At 52.6% G+C, this 16,222-nt stretch overlaps 1 protein-coding gene across 1 annotated transcript; it reads right to left on the bottom strand.

The window, feature by feature from the left end:
- Positions 1 to 3,501: 3,501 nt before the first annotated feature.
- Positions 3,502 to 13,920, bottom strand: LOC122155799 (maestro heat-like repeat-containing protein family member 2B). The gene is made up of 31 exons (XM_042810008.1): positions 13,853 to 13,920; positions 13,430 to 13,551; positions 13,156 to 13,278; positions 12,852 to 13,017; positions 12,596 to 12,694; positions 12,283 to 12,434; positions 11,774 to 11,917; positions 11,194 to 11,286; positions 10,882 to 10,951; positions 10,653 to 10,766; positions 10,494 to 10,567; positions 10,052 to 10,171; positions 9,799 to 9,906; positions 9,467 to 9,626; positions 9,300 to 9,340; positions 8,923 to 9,064; positions 8,746 to 8,798; positions 8,302 to 8,409; positions 7,919 to 8,038; positions 7,599 to 7,721; positions 7,308 to 7,463; positions 6,968 to 7,090; positions 6,578 to 6,657; positions 6,028 to 6,163; positions 5,819 to 5,911; positions 5,339 to 5,434; positions 5,048 to 5,171; positions 4,738 to 4,847; positions 4,145 to 4,297; positions 3,734 to 3,888; positions 3,502 to 3,597 (listed from the first exon to the last, which is right to left on the bottom strand). Exons 1-31 carry the CDS (start codon positions 13,875 to 13,877, stop codon positions 3,546 to 3,548), a joined length of 3,435 nt encoding a protein of 1,144 aa, XP_042665942.1. The 5' UTR covers positions 13,878 to 13,920; the 3' UTR covers positions 3,502 to 3,545.
- Positions 13,921 to 16,222: the final 2,302 nt, after the last annotated feature.

Genomic DNA, 16,222 nt, shown 5'->3' with positions numbered 1-16,222 from the left:
CCTCACTGTAAAGAAGTTCTTGCGCACATTTGTGCTGAACTTCCCATGCTGCAGTTTCCAGCTGTTTCCCCTTGTCCTGTCTCCACTCACCACTGAAAAGAGTCCGTCCTTGCCATTCTGCCCCCCACACCTCAGATATTTATAGACCTGGATCAGGTCCCCTCTCAGTCTTCTTTTCTCAAGGCTGAACAGACCCAGTTCACTCAGCCTTTCCTCATAGGAGAGATGCTCCAGGCCCTTCACCATCTTCATGGCCCTCCGCTGGACTCTTTCCAAGAGATCCCTGTCTTTTTTGTACTGGGGAGCCCAGAACTGGACGCAGTACTCCAGATGAGGCCTCACCAGGGCAGAGTAGAGGGGGAGGATCACCTCCCTCGACCTGCTGGCCTTAGGAATGAGGTGCTAGAATAGTGTGGGATAAATTGCAGAACTTTCACTACAGTAGTTAGAAATAAGTAAGACAAAACTAGATTAGAGCTTCCCTCCCTCTTTGTCTTGTTTGACTTAATATTTTTCAATTCTATTCAAACACCAGATTTTCAACAAAAGTGTAATGAGGAGCATTTTTATACTGGATATGTAGTTGTTTTACAAGCTACAGCCTTCAAATTTGCTTTCCATCAGTGAAACTGTAATTCAGGTGAAATTTACTTGTATGGTCTTTTTAGTCAGGCTTCTGCTAAGTATTAATTCTTCTGAAGAGTTATGAATGCTATGAGTGCTAAAATCAGTTTCAAACATGGAACCAACTCACATCTCCGGTCCTTGCTATCAAGCTCAGAGTCCTCTAGACACACACAAAAAAGCTGAGCACAGTGCCACAGACATCTTGAGAATGCAGTTTGCTATTTGTGCAGCCCTTTGAACAAACACACCTGACAGGGAATTAGTGTTTTTTTTTTGTTGTTGTTGAATGGATGCTCTAACAGCACTGTTTTAATCAGTAGCACATTTCCACCTTCCCCACATACCCCTGCTCCAGCTGCATATTTCTATCTCTGCTCTCTTTTCTATGATTGTACAACAGTGGGAAGAATACACTGAGATATGCTCTCCATTTAACTGCAAAGCCCACTGTCAGATGCTGTATTTAGTCTGACAGTATGCAAATAAATTACCTTCAACGAATATTCTTCTTTATAGTCTTTTTTCATTTTACTTATAAAAGGTCCAATTTAGGAACTGTTTAGGTTAAACAGTTATACCTTCTGGCATACAACTCTGGAGATGAAAGAAGTCTTGAAGAGGTCTCCAAGGAACCTGATTGCTGGAATCAGGGGAAAGTGTTTCTCATCATTTGTCAACTTGCAATGCTTACTAGATTTGGAATTATTATAAAGTGTTAGGTTGAAATTTTCAAAGCCATGTTTGAGATTGAAATGTTCTGTTCCCACTGAAATGAGAGATTGAAGTAGTGCACTGACTGTGCATGATTACCACAGCAAAGGGAGCCAAAGAGGACTGTGAGCGGGGAGGACACAGCAAATTTGCTGCCAATGCAGCAGTGATGGTAGCAATGCTTATATGATTTTAATTTACCGCAGGTGATTTGCTGAAAGAACAGGCATCAAGATTTCATCCATGAGCTCTATAGAAATGAGGATTGTTAAAGAAGAGGCAAGCTACTCTTATTAATTGGATTTCCCACTGTCTAAATTATCAAAAAGATAATTTTCTAGGCGATTAGATAAAGTTCAGGATTCAGCTTTATGTTAGGTTGCTTAAATATTTCAGATACTGTTCTTCTAGTAGTAGGGCCTGGAGTAGATTTGTGTGGAAACCCAGTTAATAACAGTCTGTGCAGATCAGTACTTAGTACTTGTAACAAATACAGTTTTTCATGGAGTGAAAGCTATCTTCATCATGCTCAGTCATTGTAAGTCTATACATTTCTCAATGTATATATAGATATGTTACAATGTAAGTCGAGCTGAACACACAGATCCTCTTCTAAGTAAACAAGAGTAGGACCAAGTCTTTCATGATCGATTACTTAGCACCTTTAAGTGGGTTCTGATCTGGGATTTGAGCGGTGACCCTTAGCTTCCCGCTGTGCCATGCAGCTGCTCCTGTACATCGAGTTGAAAATGATCGGATGCTTTTTGCCTTAACACGTTTCTGTGCTGAACCACAACTCAGCCACTGGATGGGGCTCTCAACACACAGTTGACGTTCCCCACAAACTGCCGTGTTCATTTCATGGCCTCCCTGTGTACAGACTGCAAGGCACAGTGTTAAATACTGTACGTTCGCGGTAAGACAGAATGAGTGAAATCCAGTTCTGAGAGCACGGAAAATAGTGCAGGAAAATATCTGTTCACATGTTAAAAATGGTTAATTTATTGCTGCTTGTTTTTACCATACGGAAGGAGGTGGCAACGCTGAAAACAGGTGTTATTGTAGACTCATAGAATAAATTTAGTTGGGAATGTATGCAAGGCCCAAAAGCAATACCTCACACCTACTAATTGAGAAGTGAACAACAGGCTTCAACAAGCAGAAAAACAACAAACTACTGAAAATAAGAAATGCTGCAATTCTGTTCCTCCATTAATTTATCTTATAGTTATTTTGTATGGAATGAAATGCATCAAGGGCAAGCTAGAGACTTGTGTCTAGGCAAGAGCAATGCCAGGTACCAGTATAGGTTGGGGACTGACCTGTTGGAGAGCAGCGTAGGGGAAAGGGACCCGTGGGTCCTGGTGGACAGCAGGGTGACCATGAGCCAGTGCTGTGCCCTTGTGGCCAAGAAGGCCAATGGCACCCTGGGACCTACTAGAAGGGGCATGGTTAGTAGGTCAAAAGAGGTTCTCCTGCTTCTCTACTGTGCCCTGGTGAGACCGCATCTGGAGTATTGTGTCCAGTTCTGGGCCCCTCTATTCAAGAAGGACAGGGAACTGCTTGAGAGAGTCCAGCACAGAGCCACAAAGATGAGGAAGGGACCAGAGCATTTCCCTTACGAGGAAAGTCGGAGGGAGCTTTGGCTTGGAGGAGACTGAGAGGTGACCTACTGAACGCTTCTAAATATGTCAAGGATGTCTGTCAGGAGGATGGAGCCAGGCTTTTCTCAGTGACATCCAGTGACAGGATAAGGGCAATGGGGACAAGCAGGAACAGAAGAGGTTCCACATTAATGCTAGAAAGAAACTTCTTCATGGTGAGGGTCACAGAATACTGGAACGGGCTGCCAGAGAGGTGGTGGGGTCTCCCTCTCTGGAGACATTCAAAACCTGCCTGGACGCATTCCTGTGTGACCTAACCTAGGTGTTCCCAGCAGGGGGATTAGATTAGATGAGCTTTTGAGGTTTCTTCCAACCCCTGACATTTGGTGACTCTGTGATTCTGTAACTGGTATGGAGAAGAGACAGCAGCTATTAAAATGAAGACTTGGTTAAAAAAAAAAAAAAAGAGTACTATTTATTTATTAATTAATTTATTTATGTATTTTTAATAAATAATACAATTTTTAAGCTCATCTTCCCTTTCTCTTTTCTCTTTCTGTTTCTCTTTCTGTTCTCTTCCTTTTCTCTTTTCGCTTCGCTCTTCTATCGGCTCCACCGTTGTAGACAAAACTCTCTTATTCTCCTCCACATCTCACTAGAAAAAGGAGAATCACAAGTTGTGACTAGGAAATTGTTGTGTTTCCTCCCGGGAAGCATTCCTCCTTACTTCCTCTGACAGAGGCAAGCTACAACTGGGGCTGCACCAACAGCAAAGGCAGGAGTGCTGATACCTGTCTGTGGGCCCAAGCAGCCGGGAGAAGTTGTCAATCATGACCTCTTTGTGGCAGCGGGTGAGGATGACCACCGCCTGGCACAGGAAGGGCATGAACGTGCTCTGCTGCGCGGATGATGTGCAGCTGCGCAGGATGTGGAGGATTGGTAGCACCTGAAAGAAGAAGGGCAGAAAGAATGACTTGCTGCATCCTGGACTCTGCAGGGCCTAACGATGGACATTCAGCACATGAGCAGTGCCTGCTCCCTTGACATGCTGCCAAGGCCTGAGCCTAAATTGCACGCCAGCCACCATGTCCAAGCCCTGGCTCTGCACTCAGGCTGTGCTTCTTTAGCACAGGAGGCAAATGGCACAAGGTGTAGTGCAACAGCCAGCAAAAGTCCAAGAGAGGTGGAAGAAAGTCTCTTACGTCCCGACAGATGTCCTTCCCGTACATCTGCAGAAAGGTGATCATCCACTTCCCAGCTGCACGCACGCGCATTCCCCTGGCTTTCCGCAAGGTCTCTTTGATGGCCATCAGGAAGTCAACGGTGCGTTCCAGGGGGAAGTTTCTGCACACCATCTGCAGAGGAAAGAGAAGAGGAGAGATCTCATCACTGCTCTGCAGCAGCTCTTCAAAACAGAAAGCAGTCTTAGGGCGTTCTTAGTTCAGCAGCTTGCCGGTCATTCAGGGGCCATCACAGCGCTCCTGCTCTCCTACCCTGCTCTTTATACGGAAGGCGGTTGAGCCTTCTCTCAGCTGCTCCACCCATGGTTTCTGCTTACATGCAAAGCCTACCTAGCAGCCACAGTCACACACACACACAGACACACCATGGAATCAGCTCCTTGCATGGGGGGCCTGAAGGGCAGACGTAGCTCAGAGCCTCCTGCTACTTGCTGAGAAAAGAGGTCTCAGGATGACAGCTCATTTTGGAAATGGTATGAAAGGCTGGGGACAGCCTAGGGTCGTGCAGAAGCCTATGCACTGAGATGCCACCACCCCTTTTTGGGTCCACTTACCCTTGCCAGTTTGGATGAGGTCTGGAGCTGAGCAGCGGTGCTGCAGGCATTCAGCCCCTCACACAGGCTCCCAGCGTCTCCTGTCTCGATGACTCTGTTGGCCGCCTTGGCTGGAAAGAGCACAGGGGGAAAGGGAAGTCATGCTTCTGAAAACAGAACTGCTTTCCATGGGGGAGAGACTGAGGACAGGGTGGGGACAAGAAGAGAACTGTGCATGGTGCCTCTCCCTCCTGTACACAGGGCCCAGCCCGTGGGGCTCTGGTAGTGCTGCGGAGGAGAGCACAGGGCTGGTGCATCCCGCTCTACTCACCTTGGATTTGCAGAAGGGAGCTCAGGCAGGTGGCGGCCAACTGGCGGGATGTGGGCATGGGGTCACATGTCAGCGGAGCCAGCAATCCCACCAAGGAGCCAAAGGACTCACAGGCATCTCCTCTCTGCAGGGATGAGAGGCAGGAACAAAGCTGTAGGCAGCCCCAGCTCTCCCTAGCTTCTCCTGCCCGTGCCTTCCCCATACCAGCATGCACAGCTGGGCAGAGCTCGCCTTCCAGCTCAGGGGCACTGGGGAGGGAGCAGGGAGCATGCAGTGGGGCTCTTTACTCACCGGAAGCTCTTCACAAGCAGCCAGCAGCTGGGAGCAGGTCTGCAGGGCCCTGTTACGCTCCCACATGTTGTTTGAGGTCAGTGATCTCTGCAGGACCTGAAGCAGAGCATGTCTCACCATGGACATTTTTCCCTTCCTGCCATCCCTCTCCCTGTCCCTCTTTTCCCAACAGTTTCCCTCAGGTCCTGCCCTGTGGCTCCACGTGGACCCCTGCCTCACTGTGCGCTGACACTGCTGCTCCCATTTTCTGCAGATACTGCTGCTTCCTAACCCAGGAGCTTTTCCTCGGCTGTGCCCTACCAGGGGCTGGCTCCTGCCTTTCCTCCTGCAGAGCCCATTTCTCTGCCCATTTCTCAGCTCGCAGTGAGCTGGCCTGTTAGCAGGAGATTTCTCCCCATTCGATCACACTGTCAGTCCCCAGATCTCTGTCCCTGCTATCAACGGGCACCATGCTTCCTCCCTTGCCCCACACGTACTCACCTGGACTATGTTCTGGAAGAATCCCCGGGTGGTCTCTGTCTCAAGCAGGACCACCATGAGCCGGCCCAGAGCGTTCAACGATGTCTGCAGAAGCTGAAAGCAGGAGAGGGGATTGAGGTGTGGCATCACGGCTGCTGCTGGAGCATAGGCCGTGTGTGCTGAGGTAGGGCTCTGACGCAGAGGTGGCCGGGAAAGTTACGGCAGGTTACCTGCAGGTACTGTGCTGCTTGCCGTGACTTCTTGATCTTCAGCATCATCTCTGCTGAAGGATGTGACACAATGTTCTTGCAGCACAGAGCCAACATTTCACGTGCATCCTTGCTTCCTAAAGAGGGCTTCAGCTTGCTGACGGGAGGAAAAAAGGAAGAGAAAGCAGAAAGGGCCTTTACCACTGCTCTCCAAGACTGGTGCAGACAATGTCTGAGATTCTCCCAATCAAAAGCTGCAAAGCCAACACCGCCAGCCCGTGCTGCTGAGCACTGTCTTCAGTTCCAGCAGCGCCCGCCTCCTCCCTGGCAGCAGTGAACCAACTTTTGCTCTGAAGGGAAGAAGGCCCCAGGTCTCCCTTCTCTTCCTTGCCTGGGGACAGGAGTACCAGGCCTTTCTGCCTGCCCAGAATCTCAGCTTCACTGGCCACAATGGCCCAGCCTTCTCTCCTGTAGATGCAGCTCCTTACACCCTCCCCCCTCCAGGCCTTCAGAAGCTACCCTAAAGGGGGACCACCATCCGCCTTGCAAGCCTAGAGGCTCCCACCCTTACCTCAACTGCTCCAGGGCCAGAATCACCTTGAGGGGCACTGGGGAGACAGGGGTGCCCATGTAATACTTCTTCAGCAAGTCCTGCAAGTACCAGAGAAACATTGTCAACGTGGGCAAGGGCCAAGAGAGAGCTCTTCTGCCTGGCCCAGAGACTGAAACAACTGCCACACACCAGCCCCATCGTTCCCACATTTCCCATGGAAGCACTGCAGGATGCAGCAGTTCCACAGCTGGTGGACCTAGCCCACTGCCCAACCGCTGCCTGCCAGCACCCAAGGTCCCCACCAGCTGGAGATGTATGGCTGAGGGAGACCTGCATGGTTCCAGGGATGGGAGCCTCGTGGCACAGCCCGGAACTCCTCTGCAGAGAGCCCTGTCTCTAGGCACTCACCATCAGGATCTCCAGCAGCTTGCTCTTCAAGGAGGGGTTAAAGAAGGCGGAGCCACCCACGGCATGGACGGCAGAGCTGAAGTCAGTGATGCTCTGCACCAGTGCGAGCTTGTTCTGCAAGTCCTGAGGCCAAGAGAGAACATTCTTTGAACTGTGGGAAGGGCCAGGGGCTGTAAAGGGGACACATGGGGGCAACGCTAAGGGAAGGGCGTGGATCTTCAGCTGGGCACAAACCATTCCCCAGGGGACCTTTGGAAAGAGAAGGCCTATCTCAGCATCCCCCCAAATGGAAGGGCTGCAGCTGGATGCTCTGACACCCTGGCAGACTTCGAGCTCTCACCTGGCAGCTGCAGCTGTACAGCAGCAGGATGTTGCCCACAATGTCTCCCTCCAGGCGGGCGAGCAGCTGCTCCTTGGAGGCTCGCAGTGCCAAGCTGCCATGGGCGAGGATGAGAGCGCTGCGTGTAGCCTGAGCTCTCGCGCTGTCCAGCTCCGTCTGTGTGGGGAGAAATGCCTTGAGACAGTCGCTCAGCAGCCCCCAGTGCCCTGCGGTGCACCTGGGCTCCCAGGGCAGGAGCTGCTGTGAAAATAAGGCAGAAGAATGCCAAGATGGAAACCCGTAGCACTTTACCTTCTTGCGTCTGGAGATCCTCCCATTCTGGCCTTTGCACAGCCTGGACGCAAACATGGTGAGTGTGTCCAGGACTGTGTGGAAGTTGCTGTCAGCAGCAAGGCTGACAAGAGAGATCATTCCCTGCACAAAAGAACGAGGGGCAGTTGGCCCAGGCCTGAACCTGCTGGCACGGCCAGCCACAGTGGCCGGGCTGGTCCTTGCCTGGGGGAAACGGCAGCACTGAGGAGATGGAAAGGCCCGGAGCAGGGCCAGGAGAAGCCCTCTGCCCCAGGGACAGAGCGGGGATGCTCACAGAGTTGGAGGAGAAGAGAGCTCACCTGGGCCTCAGATGGCTCCTCTGCATTGGATTCCTCCAGGTGCTGCAGCAGCTTCTCCTGGACATGGAGGACTTCCTTACAAGCTCCCAGAACGGCACCCAGAGCCTTGTACAGGAAGGTCTGCGTGGGAAGGGAAGGAGTAAGCTGGGATGTGGCAGCAGCCTGACCAGCAGGAGAGGGCTAGATGGGAAGGACCCACACTCCCTGGGAATCACTGAGAGCAGCTGTGGAGCAGAGCTGTAGCCAGCCCCAGGCAGTTTGCAGGGAACCGTCCTGTGAGGGCACAGGCTGTGGAAGCAGCGTGAGCAGCCCGTGTGGGCAGAGCAGCAGCCTCAGCCCCAGCCCCAGTTGGGCACTGCTGATTAGAGCCGCGGGGAACTCACCTTTTCTGCAGAGCTGCTGGCAGAGCTGCTCAGCCGCCGGCTCAGCTCGCAGCTCAGGGCCTTGGTCCAGGCCTCGTCCTCCACGACGTCCAGCGATGCCCTCAGGAACTGTTGGAGAACAGGAGAAGCCAATGTTCCCTTGCCCTTTGCCTCTTCCCGCGTTCCCAAGTCACTGCAGCCTTCTGGAGAGAGGTGCCTGGAAGAACAGCCCCTCTCCCAGCTCCCCCCAGCATTCCCTCCATTAAAGCCACCTACTGCTCCTCTCCTAAGACCCCCCTTGGGCTTGGGACAAAGAGGAAGAGGCAGCGCTGCAAAGGCGAGCAGCTGCTCCACAGCAGCTTTTGAGAGGCTGTTCCTGTCCCGTGGTGGCTCGTATGGGAGCGGGGCTCCTTGTGGCAGGCAGGCAAGCATTTCTCTGCACCATGTCTCTCCACAGTGCTGTACCTTTAGCAGACAGTGATCCCAGTCTTCAGAGTTCGGGAAGCTCTCATCTTTCCCTGCACAGCAGCAAGAAGCAAAAGAGTGTTGCTTGGAATCAAGCCACAAAAGAAGAGCTGCACCAAACCTGGCTTGGCTTGGGCACTCGCCCACTCTACCTCTCCCTCCCCACCAGCATTTTACCTTCAAGGCGCTGCAGCAGCAGGGGGATCTCAGCAGCCCACTTGGCCCCCACAGCTCTGTGGATCTTGCTGTGGAGGTTTTGCAGGAGCAGCAAGGCAGCGGCTTGGAGTTCGCTGCCTGCAAAAGGGCTCCCTGCCACCACCTGAGAGAGAGCAAGGAGAAACGGGGTCACTTCTGCTGCAAGAGAAGCGGCTTCCCCCAGGAGGAAAGCAGCTTGGCTCTGCCCTGATGGGCAAGGAGCAGCCAGCAGCTTGGCCCATGACACTGCAAGCTAGGAAGAGAACGGCATCCCCAGGAGTGAGGCAGGTGCTGGCACGCTCGGCCATGCTGCTTCCTCCTCGGGGCTTGTGGCACCGGCCTCAGGAGCATCTACTTACCAGCAGACGTGCCAGCAGTGTCTGGGGAGTCAGCAGTGGGCCTGCGAGGAGAAAGAAGTGCTGAGTAAGACTCCAAGACACTCTGTGCCCTGCCACGTGCACCTCTGCTCTCCCTTCTGGGTGCTAACATGGGTCAGCAGAGCTCACGGGGGAGCTTCTGCTCCTACCTTGAAACATGGAGCTGAGGAAGTGGGGATCCAGATCTTCCATGTCCCGCACCGTCAGCTCCCCTCTCTTGGCCAGGGCTTGGACGCAGCGGGAGACCGGGATCAGCATGCCGGTGTACTGGGCTGGCACCACGTACAGCAGCAGCCGCGGCCACAGGAGCTGTAGGGAACGAGGCAGTTGAGCATGTCAGCATTCGTGCCTCCGCTCAGAGATAAAGAGGACTCTGAATTTCCTTCAGAGCACGCTGGAGGACAGACCTGAGGTGTTGGAAGGGGACGAGGAACACGTGGTGCAAAGGCAAGGAGTGGCAGCAGGGCAGAGTGTGACTTACTTTGGAGATCCCTCTCGCAGAGACATCCAGTGACCCCAGGATGTTGATGCACAGCTCTTGGAGAGCTCCTTCTTCCTTGGCTTCCTGGGTGGAAAGGTCTCCGGCTGCCTGCACAACAGTGGTGTTGAAACACTGGTTACTCTCAGTTCTCAGGAGCCTTTCAGGAGGCTCAGGTGTGGCCCCACCGGTGCTTCTGTGCCAGCCTATGAGCTGCACAGGTCTTCCAAAGGAAGATGCTGCCCACTGTCCTTACCCTTCTTCCTGTGGTGCGGCTGAACTCCCTGAAGATGTGCCCCACCACATCCCAGGCTGAGCAGCTCCAGGCGTTAGCGCTGAGCAGATCCTCAATGAAGTGCAGCACGGCCCTCCTCACCTGCCAGGGGTCAATTGTGGGTGTGATTTTCCTGCTCAGAAGGCAAAGGGAAGCCACCTGCTCATGAGGTGCCCTTTGGGCATGAGCAGAGATGACAAAAGCAGAGGAGAAGAGGTGAGGGCCAGGCCTTAGCACCAGGCTGTGCACTTTCCATGCACAGCACAGGGACCTGACCGCTCCACACTGCCTGCTCTCCTGACAGGAGACCACATCTCCTGAAATGTGGTCGATGCCCCAGCACATCCCCGGTCACCCCAGGCCCTGCCGTATTGGCAGCAGCATCACCACCCTGACAGTGCTTTCCTTTCCCCAAACAGCTCACCCGGGTCCTGGGGTCACTGCACACACGCTGCACAGCCTCTGTAATCTGCGGCAGCTTCTCTGTCATCGCAGGCTCTGCAAGAGATGCACAGAAGCATGCGTGGAGGCACAACTCAGATGGCAAAAGGGATCCCTGGAAGTCCCGACCCGTGGTACTGACCATCAGAGCGAGCCAGAGCGCCGAGCAGACCCAGGGCTGCCACGCATCCAGCCTCCCACTCATCGCCCAGCTGCGACTGCAGAAACAGGACCGTTTCCTCTGGGCAGATTCGGGCTGCAGAAAGGAAATCCCATGCTGTGTTAGTGAGCAACTCGTGCCCATTCGTGAGGTTAGAGAGAGATGTATTGGCCAGAGCACTGGCAAACATCGCCAGAGCTCCTCTCCTTACCCTGCAGCAGGATGCAGCGGGTCAGCTCTGCTCTGTCAGCCTCGCTGTGCTGCTTGGCGTCATCAGAGAGCTGTGGGAACAAAGTCCATTTGAGAAAATCACATGAGCATTGAGGATGGAAAAGACACTGTGCTGCCAGCTCCTGTCTCCCTTGACACTCTCAGGAAGAGGACACACAGACAAAACTAAGCCTGCCCCACAGGCATGCAGGAGCTAAGGCTGAGCAGCCATCAGAGGCTCAGAGCTTTGCAGTCCTCCTGAGGCTTAGCCCAGAGGGAAACTGCTGTGCACACAAGGATAGGCTCCCCTTACCTGATAGAACACGGCACTGGTGACGGCCAGAAACTTGTCCTTAGGGATGACAGACTGAACTCCCGGTAAGGCCTCCAGGAACATATGAAGGCTCTGCAAGAGACCAGCAGAGGAAGAAAGGGCTGAAGCCACATCTAGCCACTAGGGAGCAGAGCAGAGGAACTGTTTCCCAGTGGTTTGTCTGCTGGGAGAAGCTGCCACACAAGCGTTCTTGTTTGTCCGTCCCCCCCAGCAGCACCAAGAGAGGCTCTCTGCTCTTAGCTGAGCCTTGGGGCTTGGGCATCATTTGCAGGCATTTCCCACCCGCAGCCCTCTTCTCCCCCATCAGATTCAGGAGCCCCCATGGTGGTGGTGAAGCCTCCCATCCCCAGGAGATGGGCACCAGTGACTCTTGGCTTCCTCCTGGCTCCTGTCCACATTGTTCCTTCCTGGACTGAAGAGCTCAGCAAGCCTCAGACTTCCCTTGAGCACCTGTTCCTTCTTTGTCCAAGGACCGCCCACCTCCTCCCTGCACCCCCCTGACCCCTTGTGGCACTTGCACGGGCCCCACGTCCACACCAAGCCCTGTGCAACATCTTACCTTGGCCACCCTGCAGGTGTCTTGCATCTCCTGACACGGGTGCACGAGCCAGAGGAGCCGCTCCCAGACGTGCTCTCGGGGCAGCTCCTCTTGCAGGAGGACAGTCATCATGGCAGCCACAGCCCCGAGAACGGCCTGTCTGTCCTGGAGAGGGATGGCAGAGGCCCAGCATCAAAGACTGAAGGTCTGCCCTTCCTACAAAGAGGGCTTTCTTTTTCCATTCCCCTTCCCCACACCCCTGTGCCCAGCAGGACATGGGCTCGCTCTCCCTGGGCAGGCAGGTTTTCCCCATACCCTCATCCCCGGCTCTCCCTGCCACAATGCTGTGACTTGTGACTGCTCCCTGGCAGGGAGATCCAGCCCCAAGCACAGAGCCAGTTTGGGGCCCTTTGCAGAGCCAGCCCACACCCTCTCGACACCCCTCTGCTCTCAGCCTGCTGGGCACAGACAGAGCTGCCAACATGGATGCCCCAGCTGCCATCCCGGGCTGGGAATGAAGCAGTGCTCACCTCTTCCTCCTTGCAGTCCTGCCAGTTGCTGACCACAAAGAAGAAGAGCTCATGAAGATTCTCATACATTTGTTCTTTCTCTGTGGCAGGCCAGGGGCTGTGCTTTCCAGAGGACAAGTGAATCTTGACGCCATCCATCCATTGTTTCACAACTGAAAACAAACAAACAAACAAACAAACAAACAAGTAATTAATTATAGAAAACAACAACAACAATGCAACAAAAGAAGAGAAAAGGCAGCCTGTGAGAGTCTGCAGCAGGGTGAGGTGCAAGGGCTGTCCCCAGCCCCCCTGCCTTGGGGCCGGCACTCACCAGCACAAGCAGTGCGCAGGGTCCGGCCGCTCCTCACCCGACCCACCACACTGCACAGGCCGGCCAGCGTCAGCCACACAAAAGAGATGCACTGTGGAGCTGCAGAGAGGAAGGAGAAGGGCACGGTCAGAGCCTCAGCAGGGAGGGAGGAGAGGCTGCAGAGCCCTGCACCCCCCAGCTCTATGCACATCATGCGCAAGGGGAGAGACCCCTCTCCCTAGTTGTTATAGATGTCAGGAGGCTGAGGGCACTCTACCATAGATGCCGAAGAGTTTGCTCAAGGTGACGAGCACAAACTCCTTGCACATCTCCCGTGTGGCCTTCAGGTGGCCCTGGAGCTCGGCCATCACCATGGAGAAGTGAGTCCGGGCCAGAGCCACCAGGACATTGCTGGCAGCCGTCCTCACGCTGTCCATCACGCCCTGAAAAAGAGTCACTGGTGACACACGGCACAGGAGGCTGCCCGAGCCTTCCCTCGGAAGGGCCAAGCCAGCGCCGTCTGCCAGCAGAACAGCAGCACGGGCAGGCAGCTCCCTTTGCCTTCGGGAGTGAGCCCTCACCTGGGCTGCTGTCAGGTCCTGGGACACCTCAGCCAGCAGCCGGTTCACCACTCCGCACGGCGGGCGGCTGTCCTCTTCCCCCAGGACGTGCTCCAGCTCGCAGTACGCCTGCTCTCGGTCACCCTGGGGACAGGGATAGGTCACGTTTTGCTTTGCCCTTGTTCCCGGGGAGCCGCCCGCTGCCGCCCATCGCTATGCCGATGTGCTGCCGGGGCCTGGCAGCCACGGGACAAGAAGCAGGGCAAGGACCGATGGTTGGACGTCCCCAGCTCACCTCCTGGTCTTGCAGGCGCTGCAGCAGTAAAGTCACGGCACAGGTGGGGACAGGGCTTTCCACCCTGCCTCTCTCCCCGCGACGTGTGCGTCTGGGCATGCAGCCCACACAGGCAAAGAGACCTGGAAGGAAAGAGCAGAGCAGCTGCCGCCGGTGTTGCTTGGAGCCAGGGCCGAGCATGCAGCCAGCTCTGGGAGGAACGCTCCTCCAGCCCCACAGCGCGGGGTGGGCTGTGCTGGCACGCGTGTGGTCAGTGGGGAGAGGGGAGAGAGCCTTCCCCTTGTTGGGGTACTGGGGAAAGCACAGTGGGCGGCTGCACTCAGCAGAGCAAGGACAGTGCTGCTGGCACGTCCTAAACAGGCATTGGAGGCACACACGTGCTCGGGCAGCACCACGGTGTCCCGAGAGGTGGAGGGACCTCACCTCGAAGGGCTCTCAGCCGCTCCATCACAACAGGATGCTTCCAGACAGACACAACGCTCTCTCTGGGTTCACTTCCTGCGCGTCCCACAAGCGGACTGAGCCACCGCCCCCACCGCTGCCACAGGGGTGAAAGCCACAACTGTGACATCACAGCAAGGAGTGTCACCTCACAGAGCATGACATGCCCTGGGCTGGGTCCTGGGATCCTGTGGTGGTGCCTGTTTTCTGTGTTGGTACCTGCTCATGTAAAGGCTAAAGGCAGCTTAGAATAAACAGATCAGTTTGTTTATATTCATTGTGTGGCACAAAGTGAATCTAGGATGAATAGTGGAAACATTTTTCATGTCTTACATTACAATAACTTCAGAAGTCCCCCGTAACACACACCTTTTTTTTCCCTGAGACATGTGAATATTAAATTGATATCAGTCCCAACCTTTAAGTGATTTTTCAAAAGTCGTGATTTGTGTGACTGAAACGGAAACCATTAGGCAACTGCAGCTGTGGTATGAAGTTATGAAGATAGTTCTCAGATGAATTCCAGTATGTTTTATGTTGTCTTAAACATTTCATACAAATGCTCTCAGGAATACCTCGTATTTAGAAAGAATCCAACTCAGGAACAAATGTTGTGATTTTAGATCACTCTTCAGTTGCAAAAAAATCACCAGCTATTGACGTGTTTTCCATCTTGCATTTAACAATCAGCATAGGTAGGATTACTCAGAGGAAAGCAATAACACGCAGCAGTAATAGGAACTATACTATATGAAATCATGGAATGAAATTTATCTTTACAGTGTCTGTTTAATTGAGATTCTATATATACCACTTCAGAAAGCAGTACAAAACATTTATTGCTCCAGTGAAACTGGAATTTGTCCTTATGTACTGCATTATTGCTGACAAATAAGACACAGTGCAACAAAACTGCAGCTATGGAAACATTCGAATGTCTGTTTACTTCTCTTGATTGAGGCTTATCATAAAATTCGAGAAGTATAGCATCAGATACGATCTTCATTTTGACAGGTGACGGGACGAGGGGAAATGGCCTCAAGTTGTGCCAGGGTTGGGTTTCAGGAAAGATTTCTTTGCATAAATGGTGTTAAGCACTGGAATAGGCTCCCCAGGGAGGTGGTTGAGTCAGCATCCCTGGACGTGTTCACAAACCATTTGGATGTGGTGCTCAGGGACACCATTTAGCAGAGGGTTGTTCGAGTTCGGGCAGTATGGTCAGGTTGTGGTTGGACTCGATGATCTTTAAGGTCTTTTCCAACCTGAGCGATTCTGTCATTCTATGACTCAGTGATTCTCTATAGTGAATTTGGTAAAATCACAAGTAATAGGAAGAAAGACACTTCTTGTTTCCTTAGCTTCCAAATTCAGACACAGTATCTGATTGTACAGCAATATACAATGGGTGAATTTTTTCCTTTATGTAGTAAAAATGCTGTGGGTTTTTGGTTTTGTTTTTGTTTTTTTTTTCCAAATACTTAGGATCAAATCCTTTTTCTAAGATGTTTTAAGTGCATGGCACTGCTTCCCTCTTAGTTTGTTGGAGAAGTCTGAGGTTTTGCTAGCCCTAAGTTTGAAAGGGCAACTTCCCAAGTGAAATGTAACAGTTGACAGCAATACATGCTACCAGAGGGCTGGGATGCAAATAAAATGTTCTTTCACAAAACTGACTGTGAATGTTCATGAAAATTTGTTTCCCTTGGCACTGCAACAGAAAAGTGCTCCATTAAACCACCGGATTTGCACCAAGGATACTGCATTTCACAGTAACGGGCTAGGAAAGCCCAGCTGTCTGTTTGGAAGTCTGCAGATAAAAATCATCTAAGTTCACAAAGTCTGTTTCTGGGCAGGAGGCTCCCAAAAGCAGAAAGTCTCTACTACAGAGTACAACACACACACACTTTTGGAGATCGCCTCTATTGGTGTTTTGTGGTGAGCCCAGCTGAAGGGTAAGCCTTCCCTTTTATTCTCTTTTGTTATCATTGTCCACTTTGCCTAACTCTCTTGATTATACTGTGATTATAACATCTTGATATCCATTGATTATACACTTGGTGAGCCAGGCAGGCCAAATATACTAAAATTAACATCATGTCTTTTCTTTGGAATTTCTATAAGTGGGTCAAGGGGGAGAACAATACTCCTCTAGAGAAAATGATTCCAGGGCAGATCCCAGGATTTGAGGGATCCCCCTATTATGTGTTAGCTGCTATCATTGAAAAATGGGGTCCCTTACGCGTTATGGGCAATCTCTCCCCATATCGCATGGTGGACTATTTTCAAGGACTTGGCAAGGATGTCCTCATCACTAAAGAAAGGCAACTGGCTGCCTCCATGGTGGCACGGCCACTA

Source organism: Centrocercus urophasianus, unplaced genomic scaffold (assembly GCF_019232065.1).
Source record: "Centrocercus urophasianus isolate 14NV4802_14NV808 unplaced genomic scaffold, USGS_Curo_1.0 seq_12, whole genome shotgun sequence".
Classification (NCBI taxonomy): Eukaryota; Metazoa; Chordata; class Aves; order Galliformes; family Phasianidae; genus Centrocercus; species Centrocercus urophasianus.
This window is presented reverse-complemented; position numbering and strand designations above follow the sequence as displayed.

What these genes read in the sequence shown, in the direction of transcription:
- LOC122155799 (XM_042810008.1), bottom strand. Translation starts at nt 13,877, where the DNA reads ATGGAGCGGCTGAGAGCCCTTCGAG. An exon ending in CCTGCGCACTGCTTGTGCTG is followed by an intron (nt 12,435 to 12,595) that starts GTGAGTGCCGGC and finishes GTTTGTTTTCAG; the next exon opens with TTGTGAAACAATGGATGGAT. An exon ending in AGCTGCTGGAGATCCTGATG is followed by an intron (nt 6,658 to 6,967) that starts GTGAGTGCCTAG and finishes TGGTACTTGCAG; the next exon opens with GACTTGCTGAAGAAGTATTA.